Source organism: Alligator sinensis, unplaced genomic scaffold, assembly GCF_000455745.1.
Source record: "Alligator sinensis unplaced genomic scaffold, ASM45574v1 scaffold140_1, whole genome shotgun sequence".
Taxonomy (NCBI): domain Eukaryota; kingdom Metazoa; phylum Chordata; order Crocodylia; family Alligatoridae; genus Alligator; species Alligator sinensis.
The window spans coordinates 990,170-1,007,054 of NW_005841836.1; the positions used below are offsets into that span (position 1 = coordinate 990,170).

The window sequence follows — 16,885 nt, forward strand, 5'->3', positions numbered from 1 at the left end:
CCTCCACGAGACCGTCTGTGTTGTCTGTCTGTAACCGCAACTCAAGCAAGTTTTCCAGTCTACACCACTGCCATCTCGGTGTAAGTAAACAATCTTTAAAACTACCGATACGCGTTTGTGCCTAATTCCAGCTCGACGGCCTTCCCTCTCCGACCCGGCGTGCCCGGGCTGCTGGCTACAGCCCGCGTGCAGCGCGGAAAAGGGCTCGGGTCGCTCCCGGCCTGCACACCCACCTAGAAACATCAATTCAATTACATCAAAGGCGTGGCAGGAGAGTCAGGTGGGGGGACTGTCCTAGACACCTGGGCATGCCAATATTGTACCCGGCCTTGAGACGGTCCCCTGTCAAAGCAAGCAACAGTGGTATTAATCTCCGGGTTCTGGAGCCACGTCATTGCAGTGGCTCCTGCATCCACACTGACAAGTCACCATCAGAGGTGGGTCATCCAGTTAGCAAGAAGCTTTGCAGCCCAGATCCAACTCACAGGGCCAAATGACTTGGCTGCCCCTGCAGCAGACCATTGGATTTGCATTGGTACTCAGGGAAAGTACTACTGGGGCAGGAGTTTTGTCTCTCTTTTGTTCCACAGCATTTTATATAGTGTGGTCCTTCTGGTCCATGAGTAGGACTTCTAGGCACTATGATAATACAAATTATAAATAGTGAACTAAAGTTTAACTCCCTGATGCAGGCCTGAAAGGAGAATTTTTCTTAGTCTTTTCTTTTCCTGAAGCGGCAGTGAATATAGTACAAATACTCTTAGATAAAAAAATGGTATTTCTGTTAGTGAAATGGAATTTGTACAAATAGTATGCCAAATTTGATTCATGCCCTGATTTGGATGGGGTGTGTGTTAGTAGAGAATTTGCCTCATGAAATTGTAAACATTTATAGTTCTTTTATTCTTCTCTTCAGTATAGTATCAAAACTGTGCTGTTTTTCTTCAAGTATCACAGTCGTTTATTTCTAATACAATATTCTCTTCATTGTTCTAACATTTAAATATAGCAGTACAGATTTCTATTTGTCTTTTTAATATGGATAAGAACAAAATCTTTACATTAAAATATTTTCTAAATCTAAATATGTATTATTGCCTCATATAGGCATTCTAATGAGAATTATTAGTTTCTAAATATATTTGTTTCTTTTAAAAGTGCTTAAAACCTTTTACAACAGGCATTAACTGTTTTATAAACCTGCATTCCCCCTGTCCTGCTTAAACTTCTTTCTTTGTCAAAAGCCCTTCTTTTCTGTATAGAATGATGTAACAAGAATGATGCAACAAGTCTCATTCAACAAAAAGTGAAATCTGATGTTATTTGGGTCCCTTGTCTCTTCTTGCTACAGAAGGATGGAACAAACATTGTTTCCAATGCTGAATTGCCCTTAGGTGATGTCACAGGCACAGATTTTAAAACCACTGGGATACCTACCCTGGAGACTGATGAGGAAGATGCCTTTCATCCTGTGTACAGAGGAGCTGTATCTGCCTTCTGCATTCAGCTGTTTTGTATTGATGAGAAACATGAAGCAAGGCAAGTACAGACATATAGGAATTTGGTTTTCAGTTTTCAGTAACAACTTACTGTAACGCTCTATTAGGTCTTAGGTATGACAGGTTCTACTAAAATTAAGCTTGAATTAGTTTCCACCTAACCTCTTGTATGCATTCACTCATATTTTTAAAAAATCTTTTACCTTCTACCTGAAATTGTCCAAAGGTTATCTTTGATGGAATGCCCTGGGCCATATAGTGTTTACCAGGCTGCAGTAACAGCAGCTGCCCTTCTTGGGAAAATACTAATTGAATCTCTGGGAAAAAAAAACCTTGCATATCTGCAGTAAAGGAACACTCATTCTAAAAGTTAACCATGGGTTAACATGAAGAGTACCAGATGTTAGGTTTTTGTCACTGTTGCTAGTTAAATAGAAAGTGGGGAGTTGGGCTTTTTTTTTTTACTGCCCTGACAATAGATATTCTTGCTTCCATTCTTATTCTCCAGGTTTTTCAAGTATTCTGTCAACTTATTAGTATCTACCCCAGAGGGCTATCCTGGTTGGATGTGTCTTTAACCTTGAAAGGTAGCACCTCATTACCTTAGACTTTACAGGCCTTAGTGCTGTACAGGAGGGATGCAAATTTACTTCCAAGAAATTCCTTTGTATTTCTCACAGCTCCTTGGAAATGCACCAATATATCCCCATATTAGAAAAAGCCATGTTAGAAATGATTATTCTGAGTAGAAATGTTATTGAGCCCCCTGCTACCAGGTAAAAGAGGAAAGGTCTGAAGTTGTAACTTGTGGAATTCATTGCCATAAGATGCAGAAGCTGACAATTTAATCAGGTTCAAAAGAGATTTAGACAGATTTACATAGGATAGGTCCATCAGTGGATACTAAACAACAGAACAGGTGCAAGTTCCAAATTTGGACTTCCTGGGTCTCTAAATCCTGGAAGCTGTAAAGGAAGAAGGGTGAGAGCAGATCAGTCTGGATGGGCCCTGTTTAATTACCCATTTCCTTAGCATCCACTTGGTCTCTGTGAGATACAGGATTCTGAGCTAGATGAAACACTGGTCTGATCCATTATGGCATCCCTCATGTTCTTATGTGTAAATACTTCTCAATATTAAGAAAAAGAGAAGGGCACAGGCCTATCCAGGATCTCAGATGCTTTGAATTTCATATAGAAAAATTAAATTCTAAATTGTGTCTGGATACAGTAACACCACCCAAAATAGGAGACTATGTGCCCAGGACTTTGTCATCATTTACATAAGGATACATCTCAAGCACAGAATGTATTTCAAATTTCTTATGAGAATAGCAGCAGCAATACAACATAGATTCATAGATTGTAAGGCCAGAAGGGACCTTGGAAGATCATCGGGTTCAGTCCCCTGCACCAAGCAGGAAAGATAACTAGGGGTCAGGTGACTCCAGCAAGGTGATTGTCTAGTCTCCTCTTGATGATTTCCAGGGTAAGCGATTGCACCACCTCTGGTGGGAGCTTATTCCACAGTCTGGACACCCTGACTGTGAAGGAATTTTTCCTAATGTTGTGCCTGAATTGATCTTTCAGGAGTTAGTGGCCATTACTCCTCGTTTCCCATCGTGTGCCCTGGTGAACAATTGCTCACCAAGCCCTTGATGTACTCCCCTAGTGTAGCGGTAAGCTGCTACTAGGTCCTCTCTCAGCCTTCTTTTCTCCAGGCTGAAGAGTCCCAGATCGTTCAGCTTGTCCTCATATGGCTTGCCGTGTAAGACCCTGATCATATGATTGGTTCTTATTTGGACTCTCTCAAGCTTGTCCATGTCCTTGTTGAAGTGTGGTGCCCAGAGCTGGATGTGGTACCCCAGCTGCGGTCTCACCAATGCTGAGACCACATATTACCTATTGGGGTGGTGCAGTGACCATTTATTTTAAAGTATGAGATGAATGTCCTTTTTTATTTAGATCAGAGATATCAAACATATAGACTACAGATACAGCTTGAACAATGCTTTTGTATGGCCCCCATGACCCAAAGTATTTAAGGCTGAATCCCATTTTTACTTCAGTCTTCACAAATAGGAGCAACAATCAGATGATGAGTGCAGTTGACAACCAACGTAAGGAAGTACAAACAGCCTAGAGTAGTACAACAGGTTAGGAATTATTTCAAGAAGCTAGATGCTTTCAAGTCGGTAGGGCCAGATAGGATGCACGCTAGGATGCTAAAGGAATTAGCTGAGATTAATTTTAGAGCCAGTAGCTATCCTCTTTAAGAACTCCAGTCAGGATCCTCTACGTAGTCTTTAGCTATCCTCCAGGTCAGGTCCCACATGCCTGGAACAAGTCAAATATGACATCCATCTTCATGAAGCTTAAGGAGGAGGATCTGGGGAGCTACAGACCTGTCAGTCTGACTTCCATACCTGGAAAGATCGTGGAGCAGGTCTTCCAGGAATCTATTTTGAAGCATCTAGAGAAGAACAAGGTGACAAGGAACAGCCAGTATAGATTGATCAAGAGCAAGTCATTCTGAAACAAATTGATTTCCTTCTGTGATAAGATGACAGGCTCTGCAGATCAGGGAGAGTAATGGATTGACATACTTTGGCTTTTGACTTTGTCTCTTTTAAGACAATCTCATTAACAAGCTAAGGAAACACTGTCTAGAGCAGGGGTTCCCAAAATGTGGTATGCTTACCCCTGGGGGTATACAAGACATCTCTGGGGGTTATGTGGAGAAATTGTGTAGTGGCGGATTGAATTTTCATTATAATAAGATTTGGCATTTAAGGTGTTAAAATATAAAATGTATGCTGTTAGGGGTACATGGGCAGCTGATAAATCTGGAAAGGGGTACACAATAAGAAAAGGTTAGGGAACCTCTGGTCTAAATGAAAGTAGTGTACAATGGATACATAACTGGTTGGATCATCATAGTCAATGAGTAATCATCAATATCTCAATGCTAGTTGGTAGAAGGTATCAAGTGGGGTTCCCCAGGGGTCTGTCCTTTGTTACTGTTTAATATCTTAATTAACGACTTGGACAGTAGGATTGAGTGCATGCTTAGCAAATTTGTGGATGACACCAAGTTGGGTGGAGTTGCAGATTCTCTAAAGGGTAGGGCTAGGATCATGATTGACCTAGATACACTAGAGAAATGGTCCTCAATCAGTCTGTTGAGATTAAACAAGGACAAGTTCTGCACTTAGGACAGAATAACATCATGCACAAATAATGACTAGGGAATGATTGCAGGCTGCAGTACTGTAGAGAAGGACCTGGGGCTTATAGTAGATCATAATCCGAATATGAGCCAACAGCATGCTTTGTTGCAAAAAAAAAAAAAAAAAAAAGCCAACAGCATACTGAGTTGTATTGACAGGGTCACTTGCACATTGAGAGACACTTGTGAGGCCTCACTTGGAATACTGAGTCCAGTTTGGGGCCCCAAACTTCAAGAAGGATGTGGCCAGTTTGAAAAGAGTCATGCACAGAGCAGCAAAAATGATAAAGGGTCTTGGAAACAAAACTTACAAGGAAAGGCTGAAAGCTCTGGTGTTACTTAGTCTGGAGAACAGATTGTTGAGGGAGGATTTGATGTCTTCAAATACCTGACAAGCACTTATAGACGGGATGGAGATGGTCTTTTCTTTGCAACCAGAATGATTTTGCAGTGGCCAGGGCTACTTGTATTGCCCCTTTATATACTCTTTGGAAATTAGACTGGGGGAGAGGAAGGTATTTACAGCTGGATCTCAACAATAAATGGTGATCCTCCTTGACTAGACTCAGGACCGAACAGATGCCTATAGCTGTTTTGCCTGGACGTAGACTTTCCATTCCAAGGGCTAACAGATGTTGCCTGGCTGGAAGACACTATCCCTTATGCTTTAGAATGTTCTTTATATAATGACATCAGGAGAAAGTATTTATCACCATTCTTACAGAAATTGATATTCTTTCTTTGTGACCATAGGGGACAAGACTAGGAGGCATGGCCTCAAGTTTCAGCAGGGGAAATTTAGGTTGGAGATTAGAAGGAACTTTCTGAATATGAATGGGGTCAAGCAATGGAACAGGCTACCTAAAGAAACTGTGGAATCTCCCTCTTTGGAAGTTTTCAAGACTAGGTCGGACAGACAATTGACTTGGCCAGTTTAGTCAGGAATGATCCTGGCGTGAGCAGAGACTGGACTAGATGACCTTGTGAGGTCCCTTCCAGTTCTACTTCCCTATGATCCTGTTGAAATCTTCTCAAATCTAAATTTTTATTTAAAAAAAATCTAAATTTCTCTGTGGTGACTGTAGATAGGCCTCTTCTAAATGTAAACTGGGCATGCCATTGATGTTTACCTTGGTCTACAGGCAGTTTGATAATGTAGGCCAGAGGAATAAGCTCCCTCTTTTAATCTGATTGGAGTGTCAGCCTTATCGTCCAGTGACTATCTGTCTGTGCCAAAATTATTTGATCGCTGATCATATTAGTGGGTAAATGTAGATAAGCAGTGGAAATAAAGTGCACACATATGGAGAAAGAAAATGGAAATAAAGATTTGCTGTAGGGAGAGAAGTACAGGAGACTCTTGAAGTCAGAGAAATGGGAAGGAAAATAGAGGGTGTGACACAAAGGTCAGGAATAGCAGTGAACCAAAAATGAACAAGGTTTCTTACTGATGAATGAAACTGAGCAGGGAACTAATAATAAAATGTTCAACTTCTACATATAAGCAGTATTCTCCCATAGATCCTTAGCAGGACCTCACACTAATCTCATGGCCATTCCATTGTGCATTGTGGGGAGTATGTAGTTCTAAACTTATTCCCCTGACCATAAACCATATTTTAAGCACAGAATTTTCCTCTTTCCTTTATATGAGGCTCCTGATCCTAATGATTTGCTGCTCAAAAAAACCACCCTGAGAAGGCTTCAAAGATCAGTTGCTTATTACAGTACTTTATTCACTGGAGCTTATCTATAGAGGATAATTTACTAGTATAATTATCTCATTATAATATCAGTTTAACTTGCTAGGTGAACAGAATAACAAGAGCATACACACAGGGACTTGTATTGATATAACTATCAAGGAATAATTATACCATGATAGTTATGCCAGTACATTTCCTAATGTGGATGAGCCTTGAGGCTTACAGTAAACTATCCAAACACTTTATTCTCCAGAGAAGATTATAGTATACAGAAACTTTCCTAGATGCATTTTCTCCAGAACAAGCTCTCTTTCATAGTGGATCTGACAGAGAATTTGCCAGAGGCAGTAGGAACCAACAGAGGTGAAGTTACAGATTGCAAAGTTTGAAGTACCTGCAGCACATTTCCATGAGACAGCCTCTGTAGGCCCTGGGCAGCTGACAATATCTGAGCTTCAGTGACTTCTAGACAGTCCAGGAACAGACTGTAATTAGGAATACATTTCAAAATTCCTCCAGTACCAACTGAACTAACCAATGATGAATCTTGTGTGGAATGAGAAGCCCACCGAGAGAAGTTAGGCACTCAAGGCATTTGGGTCCTGATCCACAAAGGTGTTTAGGTGTTTAATTTCTATTGATTTCCATCTAAATAGGTACAGAAGGCCCAAATAACTTTGAGCAGCTAAATCTTATTCCTTTTGAAAAACAGCAGGTGAAAGTATATTGTCTGGCTGGGTGGCAATCCTATTTGTTCTGAGAACTATGAGGTACTTTCGGTGTCCCATAAGGCAGCTTTGTTTCAAAAGTACTAATGGACTACCAAATTATATGTAAACCAGAAATACCAGTGTCATGCCCCCTGAGTTAGGGAGCCTGTATGGAAAGGGCTGAGCAGTGTCCCACAACATGCATTCTATAGCCACGTACTTTGAAAAGCAAGAATATTGATGTTAAACATATTTGAAAAGATATTTGCTGTATCTGCAAGTATCCATTGTATTCCCAAGCAGAATAGCTATGTAATTTTCTTTGTATGTATTAGCCACATTATCTTCCCTATATAGATTTACCAAGAAATCTTGCTTAGATTCAATATTAAGAAATCACAACTTGAGCTTGTCCAAAAGGAGAAATTGATAGCACAGTTATCCTGCTGCAGCTGTTCTGGACTAACTGCCTTCATAGGCATTCTGTTCTGAAATAAAAAATAAAATAAAGGAATTAAGAACATAGTATAGGTAGCCTTTTTATATAGCAGATGAGGGAGGGGACAGACAGCACAGAGGCAGATAGGACATGGAGCAAAAAACAGAGTAACATAAGGCAAGGAGCAGAAAGCAAAGTAGCAGATCGTCAAGGAGCTCAGCGCAGAGAACAGAAAGCAGAGCAACAAATAAAGCAGGGGAATGGGATGGCAGTGGCATTTGGAAAGGGTATGATGCTTAATTTGTGTTGTTTGCCAAAAAGGGCAGACCCCACTGCTCTAAAATAAAATTACTTTTATTTTGAAATGGCATATCCATGCAGATCAGTTACACTGGAATAGCTATACCAAAATAGTTATTCTGCTACAGCACCGTTAGGATTTTTTTCTTTGTGGGTGAAGCTGATTTTAGAGCTAAGAATGTCCACATCTCTGTCCTCTTGCAGTTTTGTTTTGATAGGGGATGTATCTTTAATTTGTTTCTTCACCTTTGTATTCTTCTCTTTGACATTTTCCCCTCTATGCATTGTTGTTGTTGTTCAAAGCATGTTCACCTTGCTTATCACTATACACTGCAGATTGCAGTCTCCTCTAATTTTTTTCGAGACATCTCTGGAACAATTTAGACTGCAAGATGGATATCTTTGGAGTAGAGGTCATTCTTTATCTTTTAAAAAACTTTTATTGTAAGATTAAACTTGCATATTCTCTTCTCCAAAGAGTTAAATCTTGAAGTTTAAATAGTTGTTTGTATGTGTGTATGTTTACTAAATATGTATATGTGTGCATATCTTTATAGATGTATATATTTTTCCTTCACTTAAGTATGTGTTTACTTTCTGCTGTGAAAGAAACTGACCATCATGGCAAGGGGAATAACATAGGTATGTGAGGGGATGGCAGGAGATAACCTTGACTGGGATTGGTACCTGAGAATTTTATCCTAAATGAGTTTCTGCTGACCCTGCCTGAAGGTGCATAGATCCAAGAGTGGTAATTTGCTGAAAGGTAACAGTTACAGAGGAGTTATCTCTTAAGGCTTAAGGGGAATTTGATAGTGAAGATTTTGTACTATCCATTAGAGTCTTCAGATGTTCCATGTCTGCAAATCTAGAAGCAGAATGTGGACTCTTAGTACCCTGGAAGAAAAACATGAATGAGCTAACCCACCAATCCACTGTAATTAAATAACTCTTTAGATTCCTCTAGTTCTGTCTCCATTCTTGAGCTCCCTGTTGCCAAGAAGATACTGGGCACTGGAGAACAGGAAATTATACTGTTACAGGTTTACGTACAACAATTGCTGCCCATTATCCAAGCCCCACTGTTTGCTGTTGTGTCATTTTTTTCTTTTTTTCCTGACAGTTACTAATGCCTCCACTAAAACTTATGATTCTTTCCATTTTTATTGGTACTGAAAATATAGGAATGATGTTTGCTTTATTGCTGATTCCAGCCTTTATAAATATTCTTAAACAGCTGTCTGTACTGGTCATATTTAAAATAGATGTTTGTTTTGAGAGAATATTGAATAAAATGTCTGAATTACTTTGGTTCATGGATATAGAATTGTCATATTCTTGCACATAAGGAAAAAAGAATAAAATTATTAGGTCCGTATTGTCCTGTTAAACTTGAACACTGTGTTTCACTGCTCCCATGAAAAGTAAAGTACAGCGGAATTATTCAAAAAGAGTAGGTAAAACTACAAATAAGAGAATGTTCAGGAACAGTTTTCAGATTATTTTGATAGAGTCTATTGGATACATAGCAATGAAACTATAGTTCTTTTGCTGCATCATGGAAAAAAAAACCTTTATCCATAGCAGCAACTGAGGTTTGTAACCTCAGTAATTGGGTTTATTCTAAATAAATGCAATTCTGGCAACATTTCTGAAATGGTACTTTTCATTTAGCAACATCTGATTTTATTTATTTATCTGATTTTATTTTATTTTTTCCACCTATCTTCCTCTTAATGAAGAGGGGTGTTTTTTGTTTTTATTTTTGTTTTTTTACAAACTAAAATCTTGGAGTTTGCTGTTGTTTAGTGCTGCTTTAGAACCTGACAACTGAAGTAGAGCATACACTTCTGCAATTGATTGACACCATGCTAGAAGGAATGTCTTAGTAAGTACGAACAAGTGCCTAGATGAATAGGGAATGATAAAGCTTTTGAAGTATGCAGTAGTTCTTAGATATGACCTTGTTTGTTTATGTAACGATGTTTGTTCTTGGTTGCAGGTCAATGGATTTCTTACATTTCATTTTCAACCTTTTCCCAGTATGTATAAGCAAAATCTTTAAGTGAAACAAGTTTTTGTTTTGTTTTATTTTTCATTGAAAGCTAGTGAAAATGGTATGATAAAAAATAAAATCAGTTGTAGATATAGAGCCATTCCCAGTGAAACTTTTTAGGGGGCTGCAGGGAGGATATTTCTGAGAGGTTTTACAAATAATGTTGAAAACCTAACTTATTATTTGACAGTTGATACTTCTTAATGCTATGAAATCCACATGCTTACTATGTGTTGCAAAGTGCCATGGCTTACAAGGATCTAGTGTAGAGCTAGTTATCCAAATCTGGTACTGTTTGAGCAAGACATTCTCAAGATACAGCCTCCCTGGAAAAAAAAAATCATATCAATATTTTTTCAGTTCCTCTTACTTTTCTATATGCCCCTAGAAATAAAGCTATAGCTGCAGTACGCCCCAAACTGGTGTCACCCTCTGGGAATTAATCTCAGCTGGTATCTGGTGCTACTATCTTTTTTGAGAAGCAATATGTAAAAAGTTGCTCGTAGTAAAAGTTGGATCTACAATGGATTTGAGCCAAGTTGACAAACTAGAAAAATTATGCATGCGCAACAGGCTTGAAGCTCTGTAAGCCAGAGTGCTATAGTCAGTCCTTAGTCTTTAATTGGTGGGTGGTGCATGGTACTGTGCTGTGGCTATTGAACATGAGCAGTACTGCCGAAGAAAAAGTTTGTTCTACCCTTGGCAGGTTCTTGAAAGTGTATATAGTGCATGTCAGATGCTTTTTGCCTGCATTCTGCAGGGGCTCTTTTTCTAGAAGTTTTGCGTGGTAGAGAAGCCATCTTGTTTTAAGAGCAGACCAGCTTTGAGGGGGATCAAAGAGAAGCAACTTGTAGTTCCTATAAATATCAGTATGTTCAAAGGGGTTGCTAACCTCAGGAATGCAGGGAGACCTAATCCAAAGACCAGCATTAAAGGTAATATGCATTAATAAGATACCAGAAAATTGTCTCCAGTCAAACCAGTAACTTGTTTACTATGAAAAATAAACATAGTAGACAGATTGCAGCTTCCAACAATAATTCTTCCTGCCCTATACAAATCACTGGATCACACCTATCCATTTCATCCAACAAAATTCTGTTGTTTCTTGTAACATGTGGTCTGAAGAAAGAGTCAGGCACTAAAATTCCAGACACACAGCCTTTTAAAACAGTCTTGGGGAAACTCGTTGTATTTTTCTCTTGACAAAATGCCTTAGAAAAATCAAGCAATACTCATACTACAATAAACATTTTAAAAGGCTAGTCTAACCTGGAGGCTGCATTTGTGTTGTGCTTCTCCACCCCTGTTAAGATGGAAATCCTAGTGCAATCTTAACTGTAGTCACTCTACTCACTAGTATACTGCAGTGCCACGTTAGGGTGGGGAAAGAACAAGTGAAACAGATTTGGGGTTCTTTGAACCAGGTGCTCCTAATATGCGGGTGCTCCCATTTATCTGTTAATTTTAATTTTCAAAATGCTCTAAAATCCACATGCAAAGTGAGATTATTTTGAAAAGTGGCATTTTACAGAAGGAGCTGGGTAGACTTTGTAGCTAAGTACAGACGTTCAGAAAGCCACAGGCTGAATCAATTCAGTCTTTGTGGGTTAGTGAAAACCGGCAGGCTGAGCGGGGCAGGCAGGTTTAACCGCCCCCCCACCCCCCAGCCACACAGGAGCCTGGCTTGCCTATGAGGGGAGGGAGCCCCTGCCAGACCCCTGCCTCCCTCCCTGCTTCAGCAGAGTGCGGGGGGCATGGCCACACCCCAGCATGGGACTCACATGCTGAGGCAGGGAGGCCCTCCTTGACCCCAGACTCTGGCCAGAGTTTGCCTGTGGGAGGGCAACCCCTGCCAGGCTTTTGCTCCCCAACCACTTGAACTCCAGCAGCAAGTGGGGGAAAATCCTGTGAGGGGCTGCTCCACCCCTGTTAGGCAGATCCTGGCTGTGGTCCAGGGCTGGGTTTCCCACCCCCACACCTTTCTCAGCCAGCTTGAGCAGTAGTAGTGCTCCAGCTAGGGACCAGAGAGGCAGGGCCAACCTTGCTCTGTTGGAGCAGACAGCACAGCACAGCCAAGGGCTGCAAAGCATCCTGGGATGCTGGGGAACTGATTTAACTTGAACCAGGAAGGGGTCTGTGACAGAAGTTCCATAAGCTGGTTTGGCCTAAATCAATTAAGTCTGGTACTACATACAACCAGGTTTATCTTAAACCAGTTTCAGCCATTTGAAAGTGGTTTATGTGCACTGAACTTCTGTTGTGTTACTGGGAGAAGGGAAAATTGAGCACCAATTGAGATAAATGAACCAGTTCATTTCTCTTAAAACTGTATTTGGGATGTTCTTATCCATCAGAGATCATTCATAACTCTGTAGTTATAATTTACACTGCTGCAGTCCTCCTGTACTGCAGAAGAATACCTGGGAGTAGAGTGCAGAGTTGTATGCTCCCTTCTACTCCCATATGTTGTCTCTAGCTGGTAGATGTGCTCCCCACAATTCATCAGTTACCTCCATCCAGCCTCACTAGTATCCTCAGCCCTAGTAGGAGTTACAGATACCCAGAAGGAAGGCAGAGCTGACAGATGAGTAGCAGAGAATGCATTTCAGGAAGCCTTGCATATTTCTCTCCCTGCCACCCCTTCTTCTAGAAAAATCTTGGGAAATTCATTGGTCCAAAATGCTATTGATTCCAAGTAGTACTAACCAGAAGTGCCATGTATCATGGTCCTATACCTTACTTATCTGAAAGCCAAGAATTAAAGTAAAGCAAAGCAAACTTAAACCTCTAACAACCAGGACCTAAAAAGTGACACATACACCAGTTCCCCCTCACAACCTTACTTCTGCCTGCCTTTCAGCAATGCCCCAACCTATCTCTAACCAACTGCACAGCATCCTTTCCATTTAGATGATATGAAGCAAAGTGAGGAAGTGTTATGTTGGTAGAGTAGGATAAAATGTAAGAGCCTCTCCTCACTAAGGGAAGAGTGGTGTTTTGGAGGCCTGGATGATGAGCTTGAACTGAAAGTCTCTCTTCTGTTATCGAAGTTTGTAATAGCTTATAAAATTCTATATATGGCTCAGCCATGACTTGAAGAACAGGCACTATGCACCAAGTGAGAGCAATATGGGTAATTTATGTGGTTCCAGCAAAATGGGTAAATTTTAAATGTGGCTCTACATATACAAAAGTCAATCTTAAGCCTAAGTGGAAACCTTTTTCACAGCTGTTAAAATCACTAATTACTTGTATTCTTTATAAATTTTTCCAGGACAAAGATTTTTGCATCATCACTGTGCCTCATCTTGTGCCAGAATTTCTGCTGATCCAGAATTTTGTCCGAGTTGTTCCTTTCAGAAACTCTACTCTTGACCAGGAGCTCTATGTGTTTCATCGGGCAGGACTGCTCAAGTTAGTACAATGCTTTTATATGAGACAGTTTTCCAACTAAAAGGTACTACAGAGATGAGACAAAGGCTACTTTTAATTTAAAATTCAATCATTTGTAACTTTCTTTAGCGACACTACAAATGGGAAATTGTTACCGTCCCTTGTGCCTGCGCCCTCCAGCCTTTGCACCTCGCCTTCCTCCAAGCAGCCTCGCCTTTTCACCCCCTGCAGCCTCTGTCCCCCCCTGCCTCTCCCCCCACCACCTACCCTTGCTCCAAAACCGGTGGGCTCCAGCCTGGAGCACAGAGCACAGTCCCAGCCCAGCCCTGTAGCAGCGGGGTTGGGGTAGGAGCCAGGGCCAGACCCAGGGCTATGGCTGCAGCAGCTGCCTGCCCTCTCCCCCTCCACCCCCCACCCCACCTTGTCCTCAATTCCAAGACAAGGGGCTTTTTTCTCCATGTTAAATGGGGGTAAGAGGGGACTCATCTTGGAATCGGATAAATCTGGTCATTTAGAATCATGGTCACAACTTGAGGCTCTGCTTCGTTTAATTTAAGAGAACTCGGGTGTTTAGGAAGCTTACTTGAAAGCAACTATAAAGTAAATCTTGTCTGAAAAACTCAGCTCTTTTACAGCAGGTGAGACCCAGATCTAGTTTGGTTATGTAGGTTTCTACTACTAGGCATTGGAATGCCTAGAACCTAGCTACCTTGCTCCAGGAGGTGATCCAATGGGGCCAGGGCTAGACACTGAGGTTCCTTTTAGTCAGGAGATTTTGGCATTTCTGAAGTGCAATCCAGAAAGCCCATAGGAAATGGGTACCCTATATACCTCCTGTTGAAGATGAGCCACTGGGCAGCTACCAAACTTTGTGTCTGCTGGTGCAGGGTCAAACTGGGTTACTGTTTGAAATTTAGGTGCCTAGGTTACCCAACTGAATCTGGCCCTTACTCTTTAAACCGGGATTGTATACCTTTCTAAAAAAATACTCTGTATCTCAACCATGAGATATGGCCTTGGAACAGAAATTACCGGCTGGAGTTCTTTGACCTGTATTATAAAAGAGGTCGAATTAAATGACCCTTATGGTCCCTTCTGGCTTTAAATTCCATACATCTCTATAAAAACATCTCTTTAGCTGCTATCCTGCAGCATGCCTCTGCTTCAAGCGCCTTGCTACACTTTTATGCTGCCTACTTACTGCATTATTCATATCTTTCCAATTTTCATCAAAGCCTGCATACCTTTTGAAGTAACATGTTTCTGAAACACACAGCTGCGGACAATGTTAACTTTATTGCTAAGCATCCATTACCTTATTTACCTTGAATTTTGTGTTTTGTAGTGCTTCTAAACATTACTGTTTGCTGAGACACTGGCAAATTTGCAGTGACCTTGAGTCTTGGGACATGGTTTATGTTGCCTCTCTTGCTTCTTAGCATGATAAGGTTTCCTGATATGATTTTAGCTATGTGATTCATGTCTTCTGCCACTTTGTTAGTGCAACAGAGCTGCACCAGGTCTATAGCCTTCCTTAGGGGGGTAGTACATCCTGTTCTTCAGTGGGTTTATTAACTTGACTGTATGTTGAATAATTTTCACCGTAGCATTTCCATTTTGAACTTGTACTTGGTCACCTCAGGTGATATAGTCATAATTCATGCAGTAACTGGACAGCTACTCTTGGTCAAAGTGGATGTTTCTTTTCACACAATGACATTTAGGCATCTTTGTATTCGTAATGTACCTCTTTCCTATTTATGGTTGGCCACAGAGGAAATAATTGAAGGAAATACCAGTCATCTCCATCACAGCTGATTAGCAATTCAACAGTGAGATTGGTAAGCACAGGTTCTTTGATATTTTGATGAAAAGTAACATTTTCAAGGTTCTGTATACGTTGTATGCTGTCCAGGTGGTGTAGACATTTCCATGAAAGCATGAGAGTTCAGTCATCAGTGATCTTTTCTCAAACTCCTTCCAAGAGCTGAGGAGGCTGAGAGGAATCAGACTGTCATTGGCTTCTTCTGAAGAGTGTGTGAAACCAAATACCTAAATTAGTTTGTGATTAAAGTCCCCAAGGTCATAAAAGTTAAAGAAGAAGCCAGTTCAAGATAGTGGGAAGTTTCTGAAGAACATAACATTTAAAGTGCAACAGCTGACACTCCCTGACGTAAAGGCAAAATATCAAAAGTAAAAGATCAATGTATTCTAGTTGCACCATTAGCTTTTAACAGACATGTGAATGGAGAGGGAGTCATATAAAATGGATTAAAAGAAAAAGCAGGGAATAAATAAAGGGGGAATGTAAAGACATGAAAGGACAAAATCAGAGAGAGAATGGCAAAGGCACAAAATGAGATACTGATTAGCAAAGGTTGTAAAAGGAATAAGAAAAAGTATTAAGCACACAAAAAGCAAAAGTACGGCAAATGGAAGTGTAGGTCTGCTACTTGACAGGGAAGGAGAACAAATAACAGATGACAAGGCAAAGGCTGAAATGCTTAATAAATAATTTCCTTCAATTTTCAGTAAAAAGCATAATAAGGATACTTTCCTTCAATTTTCAGTAAAAAGCATAATAATAATAATAGGGCTTCTGAGCAGTCAAAGGAATTGGGCTTCTGGAGTGGGTTAATTCCTCCCTGGGAAAGAAATGAGCATACATAGACCTAGGATATGCTTTACTAGCCATTCGTACTCACAATAGACCTGATTTTTTGTTAAGCATCCTCCATTTTTTGCAGGTGCTATTTTATTCATGCCAAAAAAATTGCTTCCTGTAGTTAATTGTGGATACAAATGCTACCTCTTGTCCATCTAACTGTCTGATTTGCTTAAGCAGATTTATGAATATAAATATGTTATATAGAGGTAAATGAAGCTAAGGAGCTGAGGAGTCGAGATAACATGATTGAGGACTATGGGGCTGGCTTGGTTTGCTGATTTACTGTCTTGTGTGCTGCTCCATGGCTCCCTATTTGATCCTGTGTTTAACTGAGTATATAGAAATGTGTTAAAAATAGTCTGAGTTGAAGCTTATGTAAAACTCAATAGGTGTATAGTTCAGCAGTTAGAAAGACTTAATTACAGTTTTAATTTGAAGTGCATGCTTGCAGTCTAATGCATCCTTTAGATGCCTCAAGCTAACAAACAGACATGTTGAAATAGTTCAAAGTTTAGGTCCACGATTTTCCTGGCAAAATTCAGATTGAAGGCAGTAGTATTTTTTTTAAAAGATATTAGCATTATTTTTGGTAGCTTGGAAATGTTTCAGTAATATTTTATGGCCTAAACAGTAATGCACCACAGTTTAAATTGAAAAAAAGGAAAACAGGATTGGCTATATCCATGGTATAAAGTAAGGAGCTTAGTTAACTTTTGGCAAAAAACCTTCATTGGGATTTTTTTTTTATCTCAATGTAAACTCAATGAACCAAAGCTACCATCCAACCTTGAGTGTTTGAGCCTCGCTTAATCAAAGCACTTGATTTATGAAGGTCAGACCTAACCCCTTCCTGTCAAGGTCTGAATGAAGCTTACATAGAAGA

The 16,885-nt window shown here is 40.2% G+C and overlaps 1 protein-coding gene across 1 annotated transcript in view; it reads left to right on the forward strand.

Moving 5' to 3' along the window:
- The window catches only part of CFAP61 (cilia and flagella associated protein 61), a 227,572-nt gene that overhangs the window by 49,153 nt on the left and 161,534 nt on the right, over positions 1 to 16,885 (forward strand). Inside the window, exons 11-13 of the mRNA XM_006015419.2 lie at positions 1,352 to 1,539; positions 9,885 to 9,924; positions 13,216 to 13,355. Of these exons, the coding sequence (XP_006015481.2) occupies positions 1,352 to 1,539; positions 9,885 to 9,924; positions 13,216 to 13,355 (368 nt within the window). The remainder of the gene's footprint in view (positions 1 to 1,351; positions 1,540 to 9,884; positions 9,925 to 13,215; positions 13,356 to 16,885) is intronic.